The sequence below is a fragment of the Daphnia magna genome, linkage group LG9 (assembly GCF_020631705.1).
Source record: "Daphnia magna isolate NIES linkage group LG9, ASM2063170v1.1, whole genome shotgun sequence".
NCBI classification, from domain to species: domain Eukaryota; kingdom Metazoa; phylum Arthropoda; class Branchiopoda; order Diplostraca; family Daphniidae; genus Daphnia; species Daphnia magna.
In genome coordinates this window covers 6,232,731-6,246,043 of record NC_059190.1, presented here as the reverse complement: position 1 = coordinate 6,246,043, position 13,313 = coordinate 6,232,731, and the positions used below count along the sequence as shown (strand labels likewise).

General features: G+C 40.4%; 1 protein-coding gene and 6 non-coding genes across 7 annotated transcripts; all 7 read right to left on the bottom strand.

Moving 5' to 3' along the window:
- Positions 1–3,406: 3,406 nt before the first annotated feature.
- On the bottom strand, positions 3,407–6,002 carry LOC116930487. Its single transcript, XM_045178627.1, has 4 exons — positions 5,871–6,002; positions 5,072–5,822; positions 3,973–4,859; positions 3,407–3,484 (listed from the first exon to the last, which is right to left on the bottom strand). Exons 1-4 carry the CDS (start codon positions 6,000–6,002, stop codon positions 3,407–3,409), a joined length of 1,848 nt encoding a protein of 615 aa, XP_045034562.1.
- A 603-nt stretch (positions 6,003–6,605) lies between these two features.
- On the bottom strand, positions 6,606–6,689 carry Trnas-uga. The gene has a single exon. It is a non-coding gene; the product is annotated as a tRNA-Ser (tRNA).
- A 741-nt stretch (positions 6,690–7,430) lies between these two features.
- Positions 7,431–7,504, bottom strand: Trnai-aau. The gene has a single exon. It is a non-coding gene; the product is annotated as a tRNA-Ile (tRNA).
- Positions 7,505–8,881: 1,377 nt separating this feature from the next.
- Trnal-uag lies at positions 8,882–8,963 on the bottom strand. Its single transcript has one exon. It is a non-coding gene; the product is annotated as a tRNA-Leu (tRNA).
- A 193-nt stretch (positions 8,964–9,156) lies between these two features.
- On the bottom strand, positions 9,157–9,228 carry Trnas-uga. Its single transcript has one exon. It is a non-coding gene; the product is annotated as a tRNA-Ser (tRNA).
- A 1,032-nt stretch (positions 9,229–10,260) lies between these two features.
- Positions 10,261–10,334, bottom strand: Trnai-aau. The gene has a single exon. It is a non-coding gene; the product is annotated as a tRNA-Ile (tRNA).
- An 853-nt stretch (positions 10,335–11,187) lies between these two features.
- Trnak-cuu lies at positions 11,188–11,260 on the bottom strand. The gene has a single exon. It is a non-coding gene; the product is annotated as a tRNA-Lys (tRNA).
- Between the last annotated feature and the right edge of the window lie 2,053 nt (positions 11,261–13,313).

The window sequence follows — 13,313 nt, the reverse complement described above, 5'->3', positions numbered from 1 at the left end:
TCTGTGTCCAAAAACAAATCTCCTCAACTTCCAAAGGTCGGGAACAATTCGCCGTTAAAAGAATCCATCCTGGCAAGAAAGATCTATCCTCTTGTGAAAAGGAAGCTTGACTTCAAGGATGGTCCTTCAAGCGTAAGCAATTACATTTTGTGATGAAATGTCTATTATTATTATTTTTTTCTGTTTTAATCATCACCAAGTAAGACGAGAATAAGGAACAATGAAAGTCCTGTGTCTTCCCTGGCGTCCCCAAAATTTATCTTGTCTAATTCGGAATAGGTATTTGTTTTCGAATATGTGTTTGTTTGTCTACAACATAATCATTTGACATTTAAATAAGGACAATCTAAATGGTGAGCTGTTACGTAATAGAGCTGATAAGCGAAGATCGACAAAGAAACCGACTTCAAGTAGAGATCCTTCGCCGTCTTCTGAATCTCAGTGTGATGAGGTTGTTCTTGGTTCTGCCCTATGTTACATTTTGCAAATGATTCAAAATTTTTTTTTAATAGGATGAGACATTGGATGCATTCAGCTTGTCTTTTTCAAACCCAGGTTCTCCAGATTTCGCGTCAGAACTCAATACTCCCACGTTTATTTTTCAAAAAGAAGCTGACGACGAGTTACATCCTCAAAAAGAAGCTGACGACGAGTTACTACATCCTCAAAAAGAAGCTAACGACGAGTTACATCCTCAAAAAGAAGCTAACGACGAGTTACATCCTGAAGAAGAAGCTAACGACGAGTTACATCCTGAAGAAGAAGCTAACGACGAGTTACATCCTGAAGAAGAAGCTAACGACGAGTTACATCCTGAAGAAGAAGTTGACGACGAGTTACATCCTCAAAAAGAAGCTAACGACGAGTTACATCCTCAAAAAGAAGTTTTTCCTCGAAGTTCCTCAAAAGAATATGACGAATTTCTTCTTCAAAAAGAATCTGACATTCCTCAAGACGAGGTTATGAAATGGCAAGGGTATGCCAATAAATAACTTAACGTTATGTTAAAGGAGTTTCAATTAGAAGCCATGCGAGCTTACAGTTGCAAGAAGGACAACATCGTCATCCAAGCCACAGGAGCGGGAAAATCAACGTGCTTTCAGCTTCCTGCAGTGATGCTGAAAAATAAAGATGTTGGACTGGTTATTGTCCCTACCGTCGCATTAGGGATGGACCACCTTGAAGCCTTTAAAGAATTAAAGATGGAATCGGTCTTCATCAGTTCTACTTCAACGAAAACTGACTATGACAAAGCCTTCAAATTATCTTCACGCGTCGCGAAAGTGATCATAGTAAGCCCGGAACATTTATTTGGGAATGACACAAATAGCGGAATATTGGACAGGCTTCTAGAAAACCCTGGTCGTTTGAAATTTATTGCCATTGACGAAGCTCATCTCATCTTTGACTGGTCAAGTTTCCGGAAGGCATTTGGTGAAGTGAAAAAACTTAAACAACTTTTTCCGGATTGTCCAAAAATTGCCCTTTCCGCAACATTGAAACCCAAACATCTGTCTGTTATGAGAAACAAAGTTTTGAAGAACCCTGTCACCATTTCAGGAATAATCGATCGCCAAGGAAAAAAAAAGGGAACTAAAAGTGAAGGCTAAATGAGAAAGAGTGGGTTAATTGGAGAAAGTGCTTTCCATAAGCTCTCTACTTCTTCTTGACGAGGGGGGCGTTGGGAATTTCTTGATTTCCAGGTTATGAAGATGAATGCAGCTAGAAGAGTAAATGTGTGCCGGAGATTACCTATTGGCCCAAAATGGCCGCGAATGAGATCTTCTTTGGAAGACTTGCAGCCCATTTGACGTATGGTTTCTTCCAACCAGCTCCAAACGATGTGGCGTTCAGGACATTGGAATGTCAGATGCTCATCGGTTTCTGGGTGCTGATGGCAGATTGGACATGTCGCATCTTTGGAAGGATCTAACCGATGGCATCTGGTCCTGGTAGGGAGAAGTCGCTGGTTGAAAAGGAACATGGTTTCTCTGATGTTGCTTGGCAGGGCTGCAGTCTCCTTCCAGATACGTGGCCAATCCAGGTTAGGCCTTAGGATCTCCAGCTTCCCCAAAGTGGTCACCTCCAGGATCCAATGGTTGTATGTTTTCCTGTGCACCATTGGACTCCCCTGCACCAGGATCGAAGAGGCCAATAGTTGTTTTATTTGGTGCAGGGGTTCCTGAAGGTAAGTGGGCCTCTTCATGACTGCAACGGGTACGGTGTTGTTCTTGTAGAGAGGTAGTACGGTTCGAAGAGGAAAGGACATCCAATAACGAAGTAGAGAGCTTTCTGGACTTTTGGGGCCTGTCAGGACTTTATACATAGGACACAAGAAAAGGGAACGGTAAAAAAGATGAGTGTTGACCATTCCCAGTCCCCCTTGACTAACAGGACGATAAACTACAGTTTTGTTCGACCTTTCAACTTTTCCAATCCAATAGAAATTTCATGATAGCCTTTAAAATCTGGTTAGCCACATTTTGTTTACATGGTAATACTTGTGCAATAAACACAGTTCCGGAGAGAGTCTTCGACTTGAGGAAAATAACCCTTTGGTATAGATTGAAACGTCGACAGGCATTCTCTCGCAGAATACCATTTAGAGAGCCGAATGCATCATTCCAAACCCTATCAGCTGTCTCAACTTTGGAGTGAGAGAATTTAATACCTAATAGGGACAATGTTGGTGCCGACACAAGCCACTCAAGAGGCCAAGTCATCCTAGAGCTCCAAGTCCCGAGTCCCAGGGCTTTTGTTTTCTCCTTATTCATCCTTGCCTTTGTCCACTGGCAGAACAAGTCAAGGACCTGTCCTGCCCTGGTAAAATCTTCGTCACAAGAAATGAAAATGGTGAAGTCATCAACGAAGGCTCTGACAGTGAGTTTTTCATTAAATAATGATATGCCCTGGAGAACTCGAGATAAACGCAACAGTAACGGCTCAATGTATAGAATAAAGAGATGGACGGATAGGGGGCATCCCTGGCGAATCGATTGAATATCAGAAAGCACCCCAGCCACCTCCGATCCGTTGAGAATTGACATTCCTTGTTACAGAATACATAGTCTGTAGCCAACGGATGAAGGTGGTGGGATAGCCCATGACATCCAGAATCCTCCAGAGGACTTCCCTGTTAAACAGGTCGTAGGCCTTTTCAAAGTCAACTCCAACAATGGCAGCGCCCATACCCCGAATCGCAAAGTTGGAAGAGTCATGGCATCCCCGGTCATCAACGAATTGAATGACATCTCTATAAAGCATTAAATTGTCAAAAATCAATCTACCAGGTACCCCACCTTTTTGATGAGGCCCTATGGTAGATGACAGTGTCTGCCTCAATCGTCTCGCTAAAACAGATGCCATGACTTTGTAGTCACAATTCAGAAGAGAAATTGGCCGAAAATTAGAAATTCCACAGAGCCCTGAAGACTTGGGAATTAGCCTGATCGCCGCTCGGCCCTGCGATGACGTAAGAGTTTCCCTTTCAAGGATATGATTTAACATATCCAAGAAATGGGGTGCGATCACGTCCCAAAATTCTACGTAAAACTCGTAAGGAATGCCATCGGTGCCAGGAGACTTGTTTGATTTCATCGCCATCAGAGCAGCTTTAATCTCAAGGAGGGAAATTGGTGCAGTCAGGTTTGGGGTTGGCTTAAAGCAATCTCTTACTCCCTCAAGAAAATCAGTACCTGCCAGTATGTCAGGAGAAGGTTGATTTTTGAAAATTTTACTGAAATGTGAAATAATCTCTCCTGAAATGTCCTCTTTGGTCGATAAGCATGTGCCATTAGAGGCAATGATTTTATCAATACGACATTTTCGGTAGTTAACTCTAGCTCTATTTACATGAAAAATATTTGCTTCCTCCAACTCTTGGCCTTCAAAGCAGCGGGAACGAATCCCATACCCTTTAAGTGTGCTCTCCTCCCAAGACTTTGAGAATTTCCTCAACTGGTGAAAGGCAACCCAATCAAAGGTATCTGCTTCAGTCATCTCCTGAATGCAGGACTGGTAGAAAAACTTCGTTTCCCTAATCATTCTAGCTCTTTGCTTAGAATAATCTACCGAAATGCGTTTGATACCTGGTTTCAGGACACTCTCCCACCAATTTGCGACATTACTTTCCCTAAGAGGATGATTGGCAGATTCATGAATACAATTTTTTACATAGTTTTGATAGCCTTTTTCTGACAATATGGAAGTATTTAATTTCCACAAACCAGCAGGGGATCTAGTACGATGTGGGAGATCGAGATTGCAGGTAAACGTGGATTGTACCGATTGATGATCACTAACCGACAAAGATTGCAAATAAATATTTAAAAAATTCTCTGCAAAAGATCGGCTAGCATATATCCTATCAAGCCGAGAAGAACCGTAGGGATGGTAAAAAGTGTGCCCCGGTTCACTTTTATTTAGCTTTTTCCAGATATCTACCAGATCAAGACCAGTAACCATCTCTTTCAAAGCATAGCTGGCGATATTACTTTGGGAAGTGAAGGAGTCGGAGGATGCCTTATCTTGGATGTCGTCTACGCAGTTAAAATCGCCCATCAACACGAAGGGCAGTCGAGTAGTTATTGTATATGCAGGGACGGTTTGACGAAGAAAGTTGTTTCTCCCAGTTTTTACATGACTACCTGACGGGGCATAGATATTAATAAACGTGAAACATTCCAAGTCAATAGATATGAGCCTTCCGTCGGGTTCTAGAAGTAATCGAGAATAGTCCAGACCCTGTCTAATGAGAATGGCTGTTCCATTTTTGTTGGGACCGACATTTGCCAACAAACGGTAGCGACTTTCAATAATTGGACAAGAATGAAATGCTACCTCTTGAAGTCCCACGATATCTAGGTTACCGTCCCTGCAGAAGTTAAAAAGAATTTGACGTCGCTCGACTGACCTAATCCCTCCAATGTTGATAGATGCGATTTTTAGCTTTGCAGTCATTTAAATGGTTTCTTGTGTTGAGAAGTGGATAAGGTAGGTCTAGAATTCTGGGGCGTCATTGTTGGTTTGAAACGTTTGTTTTGTGGTACAGTGGGAACTTTCAGGTGGTCACTTGTTTTGTCAGTTTCCATGGGCTCAACTTCCCCCAAATTGGGTTCCACTGGTTCCATGGAAATTGTCATTGGTTCTGAGTCATCAGGTTGCGTTTCAGGGATTATCATTTGGGCTGGTGGAGTCTGTCGTGGTGAGTCGTCTGTGGATTTAACGGGTTGTTCGGTGGGAGAAATTTCTAAGTTGGGAGTCCTCCCTAAGAGTGAACTTTGTAATCCACACTCAAGAAAGGCCTTAGAAAACATGGGGTCTACATCTAAGGGTAGAGGGACGGGTTTTTCCGGAACTGTCTCTGTCTTTTTTGTCATTTTACTACTGGGCTTTTGGACATTGATAGTTTCCTTATTACGTCTCAAAGTTGGGCAGTTGTAGCTAAAATGGGTTTCGTCGTCACACAGTCTGCAAGTAAGTTTTTGTCCCTCATACTTTACCATGGCACGATAGCTGCCAATAGTAATATATGAGGGAATATTCTTAGTCAACGTCATTCGTACTATCATCCAAGTGGCAAGAACAGGGTATAAAACGTCATCCTCTGCCACCTGATAGCGTTCCCAACGAGCATCAATTATGGTTCCAAATTCCTTCAGACGTGTCTTTACTACTCCCAAGTCTAGATTCTGTGGAATCCCTGCAATTCTGACAAATTTCTCCTGAATATTACTGTCCCTGATGACTACATTAACTTCTTTCCCTTCCAATTCCGTCCTGACGATACCACTGTGTTGGGACAAAAAACTTGAGGTGTATGCCTCTGTCGTAAACGTAATTCTAGCGACCTGATTTCTCGTATCTAGTACAGCAACTAGGCCAAAGAGATCCTGTGGCTCAACCTTCAAACTACGCACGAACCCATGTACCGCACGCATACTCAATCTCGGGAATTGAACCCCAAAATCGACATCTACACTATTGAGCCACTTGGCAGCCATTGTCCCCTAGACAATGTAAACAAACTGCCAAGGGGGAGGGGGGGTCCCCACACAAGTAAGCAAAACACCAAAAAGGTAAAATTTGGGGAAAACACGAGAAAAACAGGAAAACTATACAAAATAAACACTCTAAAACATAAAAATAACAACAAAAAATAATGAAAATAAACAATAAACTCACAAATTGATGGGGAAACGGGAGAACACAAAAAACACTTAAAACACTTAAACAACTTAACACTTAAAACACTTATATCTTTTGTTGCCAATTGAAATTCATTTTTACTGTTATAATGGAACATTGTACATTGACCCGTAAGAGGATCGAACTAGTGACCTCCGCGTTATTAGCACGGCGCTCTAACCAACTGAGATAACAGACCATGCTGTAGCTACAAACGCCCAAAAGATAATTAGGTGGATTCGCATGAAGAACCAAAATAATATTATATGACAGTGAAGGGATTCGAATCCTTGCCTCCGAAGAGACTGGTGGCTAAAACCAGCACCATAGACCACTCGGCAACACTATCCGTATAACGTATTTATCGTGAACATAAGTTTTATTATGGTTTCACAGTTTAAACCGTAGCTACAGTTAAACGCCCAGACAGCAGGATTTGAACCTACGCTCCAAGATGGAAACAGATTTCAAGTCTGTGGCCTTAACCACTCGGCCATGTCTGCTTGTTTTATTGCAATCAATGAAATTCCGCTGTGAAATTTACCAATAAAAAGCTCCATTAGAAAAAATATAAACTTTTATTGCCAGTTGAAATTTTTTCTACTTTTGTAATGGAAAATAAATAGAAAATAAAATAAACAATTTATTTGATCCTTGGATCCAGATCGTATAAAGGGAAGAGAAAGACAAATATGACAATGTTGATCTCATCACAATAATTTTGAAAAGACAAAAGCAATAGACACTGAGGTAAGTAAATACAAGTTTAAAAAATCTATACATATTAAGATAGAGGAATACAAATTAACAAAACTTTATAAAAATTTAAAATAAAATCGATGATTAAATGTAAGAGGGAAATGGAGGATCCATCTGGAAGGACAACTGGTTTCCATGAACTCTCTACTTGTATTCGACGTGAGATACGTTGGGGATTCCTCGCCTTCCAGGTGGTGATCATGTAGCCAGTAGGAAGAGTAAATGTGGGCTGGGGGGTTTTTTTTTTCCCCCCCAAAATTTTTTTTTTTTTAATTTTTTTTTGGGGTTTTTTTTTTTTTTTTTTTCTGTGTACCATGGTATTCCCAAGCCCCACTATGGAAGAGGCAAATAGTTTCTCGATTTCATGTCCTGGTTGCTGAAGAAACTTGGACCTCTTCCTGACTGCTATGGCAACCGTGATTTCTTTCATAAGGTTTTCATCTCCAAAATATTTCCAAAATGTAAATTTTTGAAAGCACCACCAATGGCCCGTAAGAGGATCGAACTCATGACCTCCGCGTTATTAGCACGGCGCTCTAACCAACTGAGCTAACAGGCCTGCAAAAAAATTACCCCCTAAAAAAAATGACTGAGTTGATTCACCAGTAAAACCAGCCATTGTCCTCGTAAAATAAAGGAGTGTCGCCAAACAGCCAACGAGGGTTGGGGGGAAACCCCCAAAAAAAAACAAAACAAAAAAAAAAATTCTCACAAGTAAGGGAATACAATGAATATACGAGTACTTACAAAATATCAAAAGACGGAAAGTTAACAACACAAACTAACATCACAAATAAACAGGAAAATAACCAAAGAATGTGACTTACAGTTTTCAGTAAATGACGGAAGGAAAAAAACGTCTGCACCCATCTACAACCGCTAAACCCTGGAAATTCATAATGTGCATCGTTCCATACAACGACCACATGCCTTTCCACAAAGGGCCATGAAAAAACCACCAAAAAAAAAAAGTGTCCCAGTTAAGAAAAATGTCGGCTTTTCCTTAATAACAAATTAAGCTCGAAACGGTATGCTCTTGAAAGCTTACAACCAAAAGCGATAAAAAAAACGTCGAAACGAGAAGCGATCTTCACTGAATTTTTTCTTTTTCCTTGTCCCCCCCTTCGTTTGCTTACATATTTTTCCCCAAGCACCTCATCAAAAGTGAAGTGGTTAGAACAAAAAATCTCATCCTTATTCCAGCTTGTCATACGACAGTTAGACCTAAGCATTAGGATTGACGTGATTTTTTTTTTTTTAAAACTTTTTTTTTGTTTTTTTGGTTTCTTATTTCGATCAAGAACCCTTATTCAGCATGGCTACAGGAGTTGAAGACAAAACGTTTACCAAAAACCCTCCATCCAAGTTGTTGGTTCTCATCACATAAAGCCACGTGATTCTGGTTAAAAAAGTTTTTTTTTTTTTTTCCCCCCCGGGGGGGCCCACCCTTGTTTTTATTTTTTTCTTCCTCTTCCACCGGAGCTCGCCAGGCCAACAACAAATGTTAATGCTAACATTGTGACATGACACATGACACATGACCCCCTTTTTTCTAATTTTTTGCCCAGGAGGATGGATAGCCCAACCACAAACGCCCATACATTATGAGGCAGCACAGTAATTTAGAAAAACACTTTTCATATATTGCGTTGATTATCTTCTCCCGCTTTTTTTTTTTTTTTTTTTTAAACAGTCTCTCTTTTTTTATCTTTCCTATATAGAAAAAAAAATGTGGAAGTTTTTTTTTATTGTTGAGATCGTATTGAAACATTGTACATAAGCCCGTAAGAGGATCGAATTCTCGCCCCCCCCCTTTTTTGCCCGGCGCTCTAACCATCGTGAGCTTCAAAAAAAAACAGGCCCTGCTGTAGCTACAAACGCACAAAAGATAATAATGGGTGGATTCGCATGTGCAAGAACCAAAGTAAAAATTATATGACAGTGAAGGGATTCGAACCCTTGCCTCCGAAGAGACTGGTGCCTAAAACCAGCGCCATAGACCCCTCGGCCACACTATCCGTATAACATATTTATCGTGAACTTTTTTTTTTTTTTTTTTTTTTTTTTTTTATTTTTTTTTTTTTAAACACATTTTTTGTTTTGAAAAGGGTTTTTGTTTTTTTTTTTTTTTTTTTTTTTTTTTTTTTTTTTTTAAATTCCTTTTAAAAGTTGTTTTAATTTGTTTGGGAATTTGCACACGATTTGGCGATTCGCAGACAGCAGGATTTGAACCTGCGCTCCCAGATTTCAAGTCTGTCGCCTTAACCACTCGGCCATGTCTGCTTGTTTTATTCCAATCAATGAAATTCCGCTGTGAAATTTACCAATAAAAAGCTCCATTAGAAAAAAATATAAACTTTTATTGCCAGTTGAAATTCATTTCTACTGTTATAATGGAAAATAAATAGAAAATAAAATAAACAATTAATTTGATCCTTGGATGCAGATCGTATAAAGGGAAGAGAAAGACAAATATGACAATGTTGATCTCATCACAATAATTTTGAAAAGACAAAAGCAATAGACACTGAGGTAAGTAAATACAAGTTTTAAAAATCTATACATATTAAGATAGAGGAATACAAATTAACAAAAATTTGTAAAAATTTAAAATAAAATCGATGATTAAATGTAAGAGGGAAATGGAGGATCCATCTGGAAGGACAACTGGTTTCCATGAACTCTCTACTTGTATTAGACGTGAGATACGTTGGGGATTCCTCGCCTTCCAGGTGGTGAACGTGTAGCCAGTAGGAAGAGTAAATGTGGGCTGGAGATTACCTATCTCCGGCCCAAAATGGTCATACATCAAATCTTCTTTGGACGACCCACAGCCCGTCTGACACATGGTTCCTTCAAACCAGCTCCAAACGATGAGGCATTCAGGACACTGAAACATCAAAATGCTCGTCGGTTTCGGGATGTCGATGGCATATAGGACACGTGGCATCGTTGAATAGATCCAACCGATAGCAGCTGGTGATGGTAGGAAGAAATCGCTAGTTGAACATGGACATGATCTTTCTGATGTTATTTGGCAGGGCTGCAGTCTCCTTCCAGATACATGGTCAATCCATATAACGCCTCGGGATCTCCCATAGCGGTAACCTCTAGGATTCACTGGTTATATGTTTTTCTGTGTACCATGGTATTCCCAAGCCCCAGTATGGAAGAGGCAAATAGTTTCTCGATTTCATGCCCTGGTTGCTGAAGGAACTTGGACCTCTTCCTGACTGCTATGGCAACCGTGATTTCTTTCATAAGGTTTTCATCTCCAAAATATTTCCAAAATGTAAATTTTTAAAGCACCACCACTGGCCCGTAAGAGGATCGAACTCATGACCTCCGCGTTATTAGCACGGCGCTCTAACCAACTGAGCTAACAGGCCTACAAAATATTACACACGTACAAAAAATGACTGAGTTGATTCACCAGTAAAACCAGCCATTGTCCTCGTAAAATGAAGGAGTAACGCCAAACAACCAACGAGGGTTGGGGAAAGCTCCGACAAAAAAAGTCACAAACCAATAAAAAAATTCTCACAAGTAAGGGAATACAATGAATATACGAGTACTTACAAAATATGAAAAGACGGAAAGTTAACAACACAAACTAACATCACAAATAAACAGGAAAATAACCAAAGAATGTGACTTACAGTTTTCAGTAAATGACGGAAGGAAAAAAAACGTCTGCACCCATCTACAACCGCTAAACCCTGGAAATTCATAATGTGCATCGTTCCATACAACGACCACATGCCTTTCACGAAGGAGCAATGAAAAAACAACAAAAGTGTCCCAGTTAAGAAAAATGTCGGCTTTTCCTTAATAACAAATTAAGCTCGAAACGGTATGCTCTTGAAAGCTATTAACAACCAAAAGCGATAAAAAAAAACGTCGAAACGAGAAGCGATCTTCACTGAATTTACCATTTCCTTGTACCCACATTCGTTTGCTTACATATATTTTCCCCAAGCACCTCATCAAAAGTGAAGTGGTTAGAACAAGTAATCTCATCCTTATTCCAGCTTGTCATACGACAGTTAGACCTAAGCATTAGGATTGACGTGATAAACTCTTTATTGGTTGTTTTTGGTTTCTTATTTCGATCAAGAACCCTTATTCAGCATGGCTACAGGAGTTGAAGACAGAACGGTTACGAAGAACGTACCATAGAAGTTGTTGGTACTCATCACATAAAGCCACGTGATTCTCGGAAAAATAAGTGATAGTTTTATACGCCCAACGTGGGGCTCGAACCCACGACCCTGAGATTAAGAGTCTCATGCTCTACCGACTGAGCTAGCCAGGCCAACAACAAATGTTAATGCTAACATTGTGACATAACACATGACACATGACACCATTTCTGCTAAGTTTTAGCAGAATTGGTGATCGTTTGATCGTGGTGGAAGAAGCGGAGGTGATCGTAGCGGAGGAGGATGGATCGACCCTAGCAAACGGAAATGCTACAACTGCGGGGTGGTTGGCCACATCTTCCGTCACTGCCCAGCAAAGTCGGGAAAAGGACCGACCGGAAGTTAGGAGCAAGGCCTATGCTAACCGGTTATGCACACCTTCCTTGTCGTCCCCAGCTTCCACTGGTTAAGGTATTCATAGAAAATATTGGTGAAGTGACTGGCCTGGTTGATTCAGGCGCTAGTTTGTCTGCTATAAGACTTAGTGTAGTAGGGAATGTTTTGGATCGTAATCGTAAGAAACCTTTTGTAAATCTAACTGGGGTGGATGATAAAAAAGTCATTGTTGATTCATTTTGCCCTTTAAAAGTAAAATGTGAAAATAAAGTGGTTGAGTTAAATGAAGTAGCTGTAGTTAAAAATTGTCCATTTGCATTGATTCTTGGGGTAGATTGGATTTTGAAAAGTAAATCAAACTTGATTGTAGAAGATGGTAAAATTGTTTTAAAATCTCATGATTCAAACAGACCAAAAGTTAAGAAGGTTCGTTTTGCTGGCATTGAGAAACAAAATATTTGTAGTAAAGAGGACGATGAGAACATTTTTTTTGTGTCTGACGAGCTGATTGATTCTTTGGAGGTAGAGAATAAAACAAAAAGGTGCTCTCGTGTGATAGGCACAGAAGTTAAAGTTGTGGAATCAGCTGTTATACCAGCAGAGTCTCTTTGTTTTGTAAAAGCTAAAATTTCTAAAGAATTCACTGGTAATGTTATCGTCAGGCCAAATATGTGTGCTCGTCCTGGTATGGAATGGGTTATTCCATCCTGTGTGGTAAAAGTGTCAGCGGGAAAATTTAAAATCCCCGTATTAAATATGAAAATGTCATCTCTTGTGTTACGTCGTAAAGTTTTTATAGCGTATGTAGATGCTGATTTCGATCACAACATGGTAGTCGTCGGGCAAGAAGAACAGCCAGAAAATCCTGTTTGCTCCTTTGTCAACAATGCTGTTCAACCCGATGAGAAGCTGAAGATCTTGATGGACGCTCGCGTAGGCGAAAACTTGTCGGAAGAAGAGAGGAGTGCCGTTTTCGAGCTCTTGAGCAAACATCTACGGTGTTTTCCCTCAGCAGATGGCGAACTGGGATTTACAAACATGGCGGAGCATTCCATTGACACTGGCGACACTCAACCAATTAGTTGCGTCCCGTATCGCGTATCAGCTGTGGAGCGAAGGATCATAATTGAAAAAGTCGCCGATATGCTGAAACAAGGTATCATCCGTCCATCATTTAGTCCCTGGGCAGCACCAGTAGTACTGGTAAAGAAAAAATCAGGTGACTTTAGGTTCTGTATTGACTTTAGACGTTTAAACGCAGTGACAAAAAGAGATGTTTACCCTTTACCCCGATTGGATGACGTTTTTGATCGTCTTGCTGGTGCTAAATATTTTTCCAGTTTAGACCTGATGAGTGGCTATTGGCAGGTACCTGTTGCCTCCGCTGATACGTGTAAAACCGCGTATGTCACTCCAGATGGATTGTATGAGTTTCTTCGTTTACCGTTTGGACTGAATAATGCACCGTCCACATTTCAACGGTTGATGGATCGAGTGTTAGCTCGCCTTAAGTGGCAAATGTGTCTCGTTTATTTAGACGATGTGTTAGTTTTTGGAAGAACGTTCGACGAGCATCAGAAAAGACTTGAGTGTGTCCTAATGGCTTTGGAGAAAGCTGGATTAACCTTAAACGTTTCTAAATGTATTTTTGCGACGAACAGAATTTTTCATTTAGGTCAAACCATTGATGAGTACGGAATCCAGCCAGACCCGGGAAAAATTAGAGCTCTAGTTAACTTTAAAATTAATATCGTTAAAACGTTGAGAGCCTTTCTAGGACTTGCGTCCTTCTATCGTCGTTTTGTTCCAGATTTTGCTACAGTAGCACAT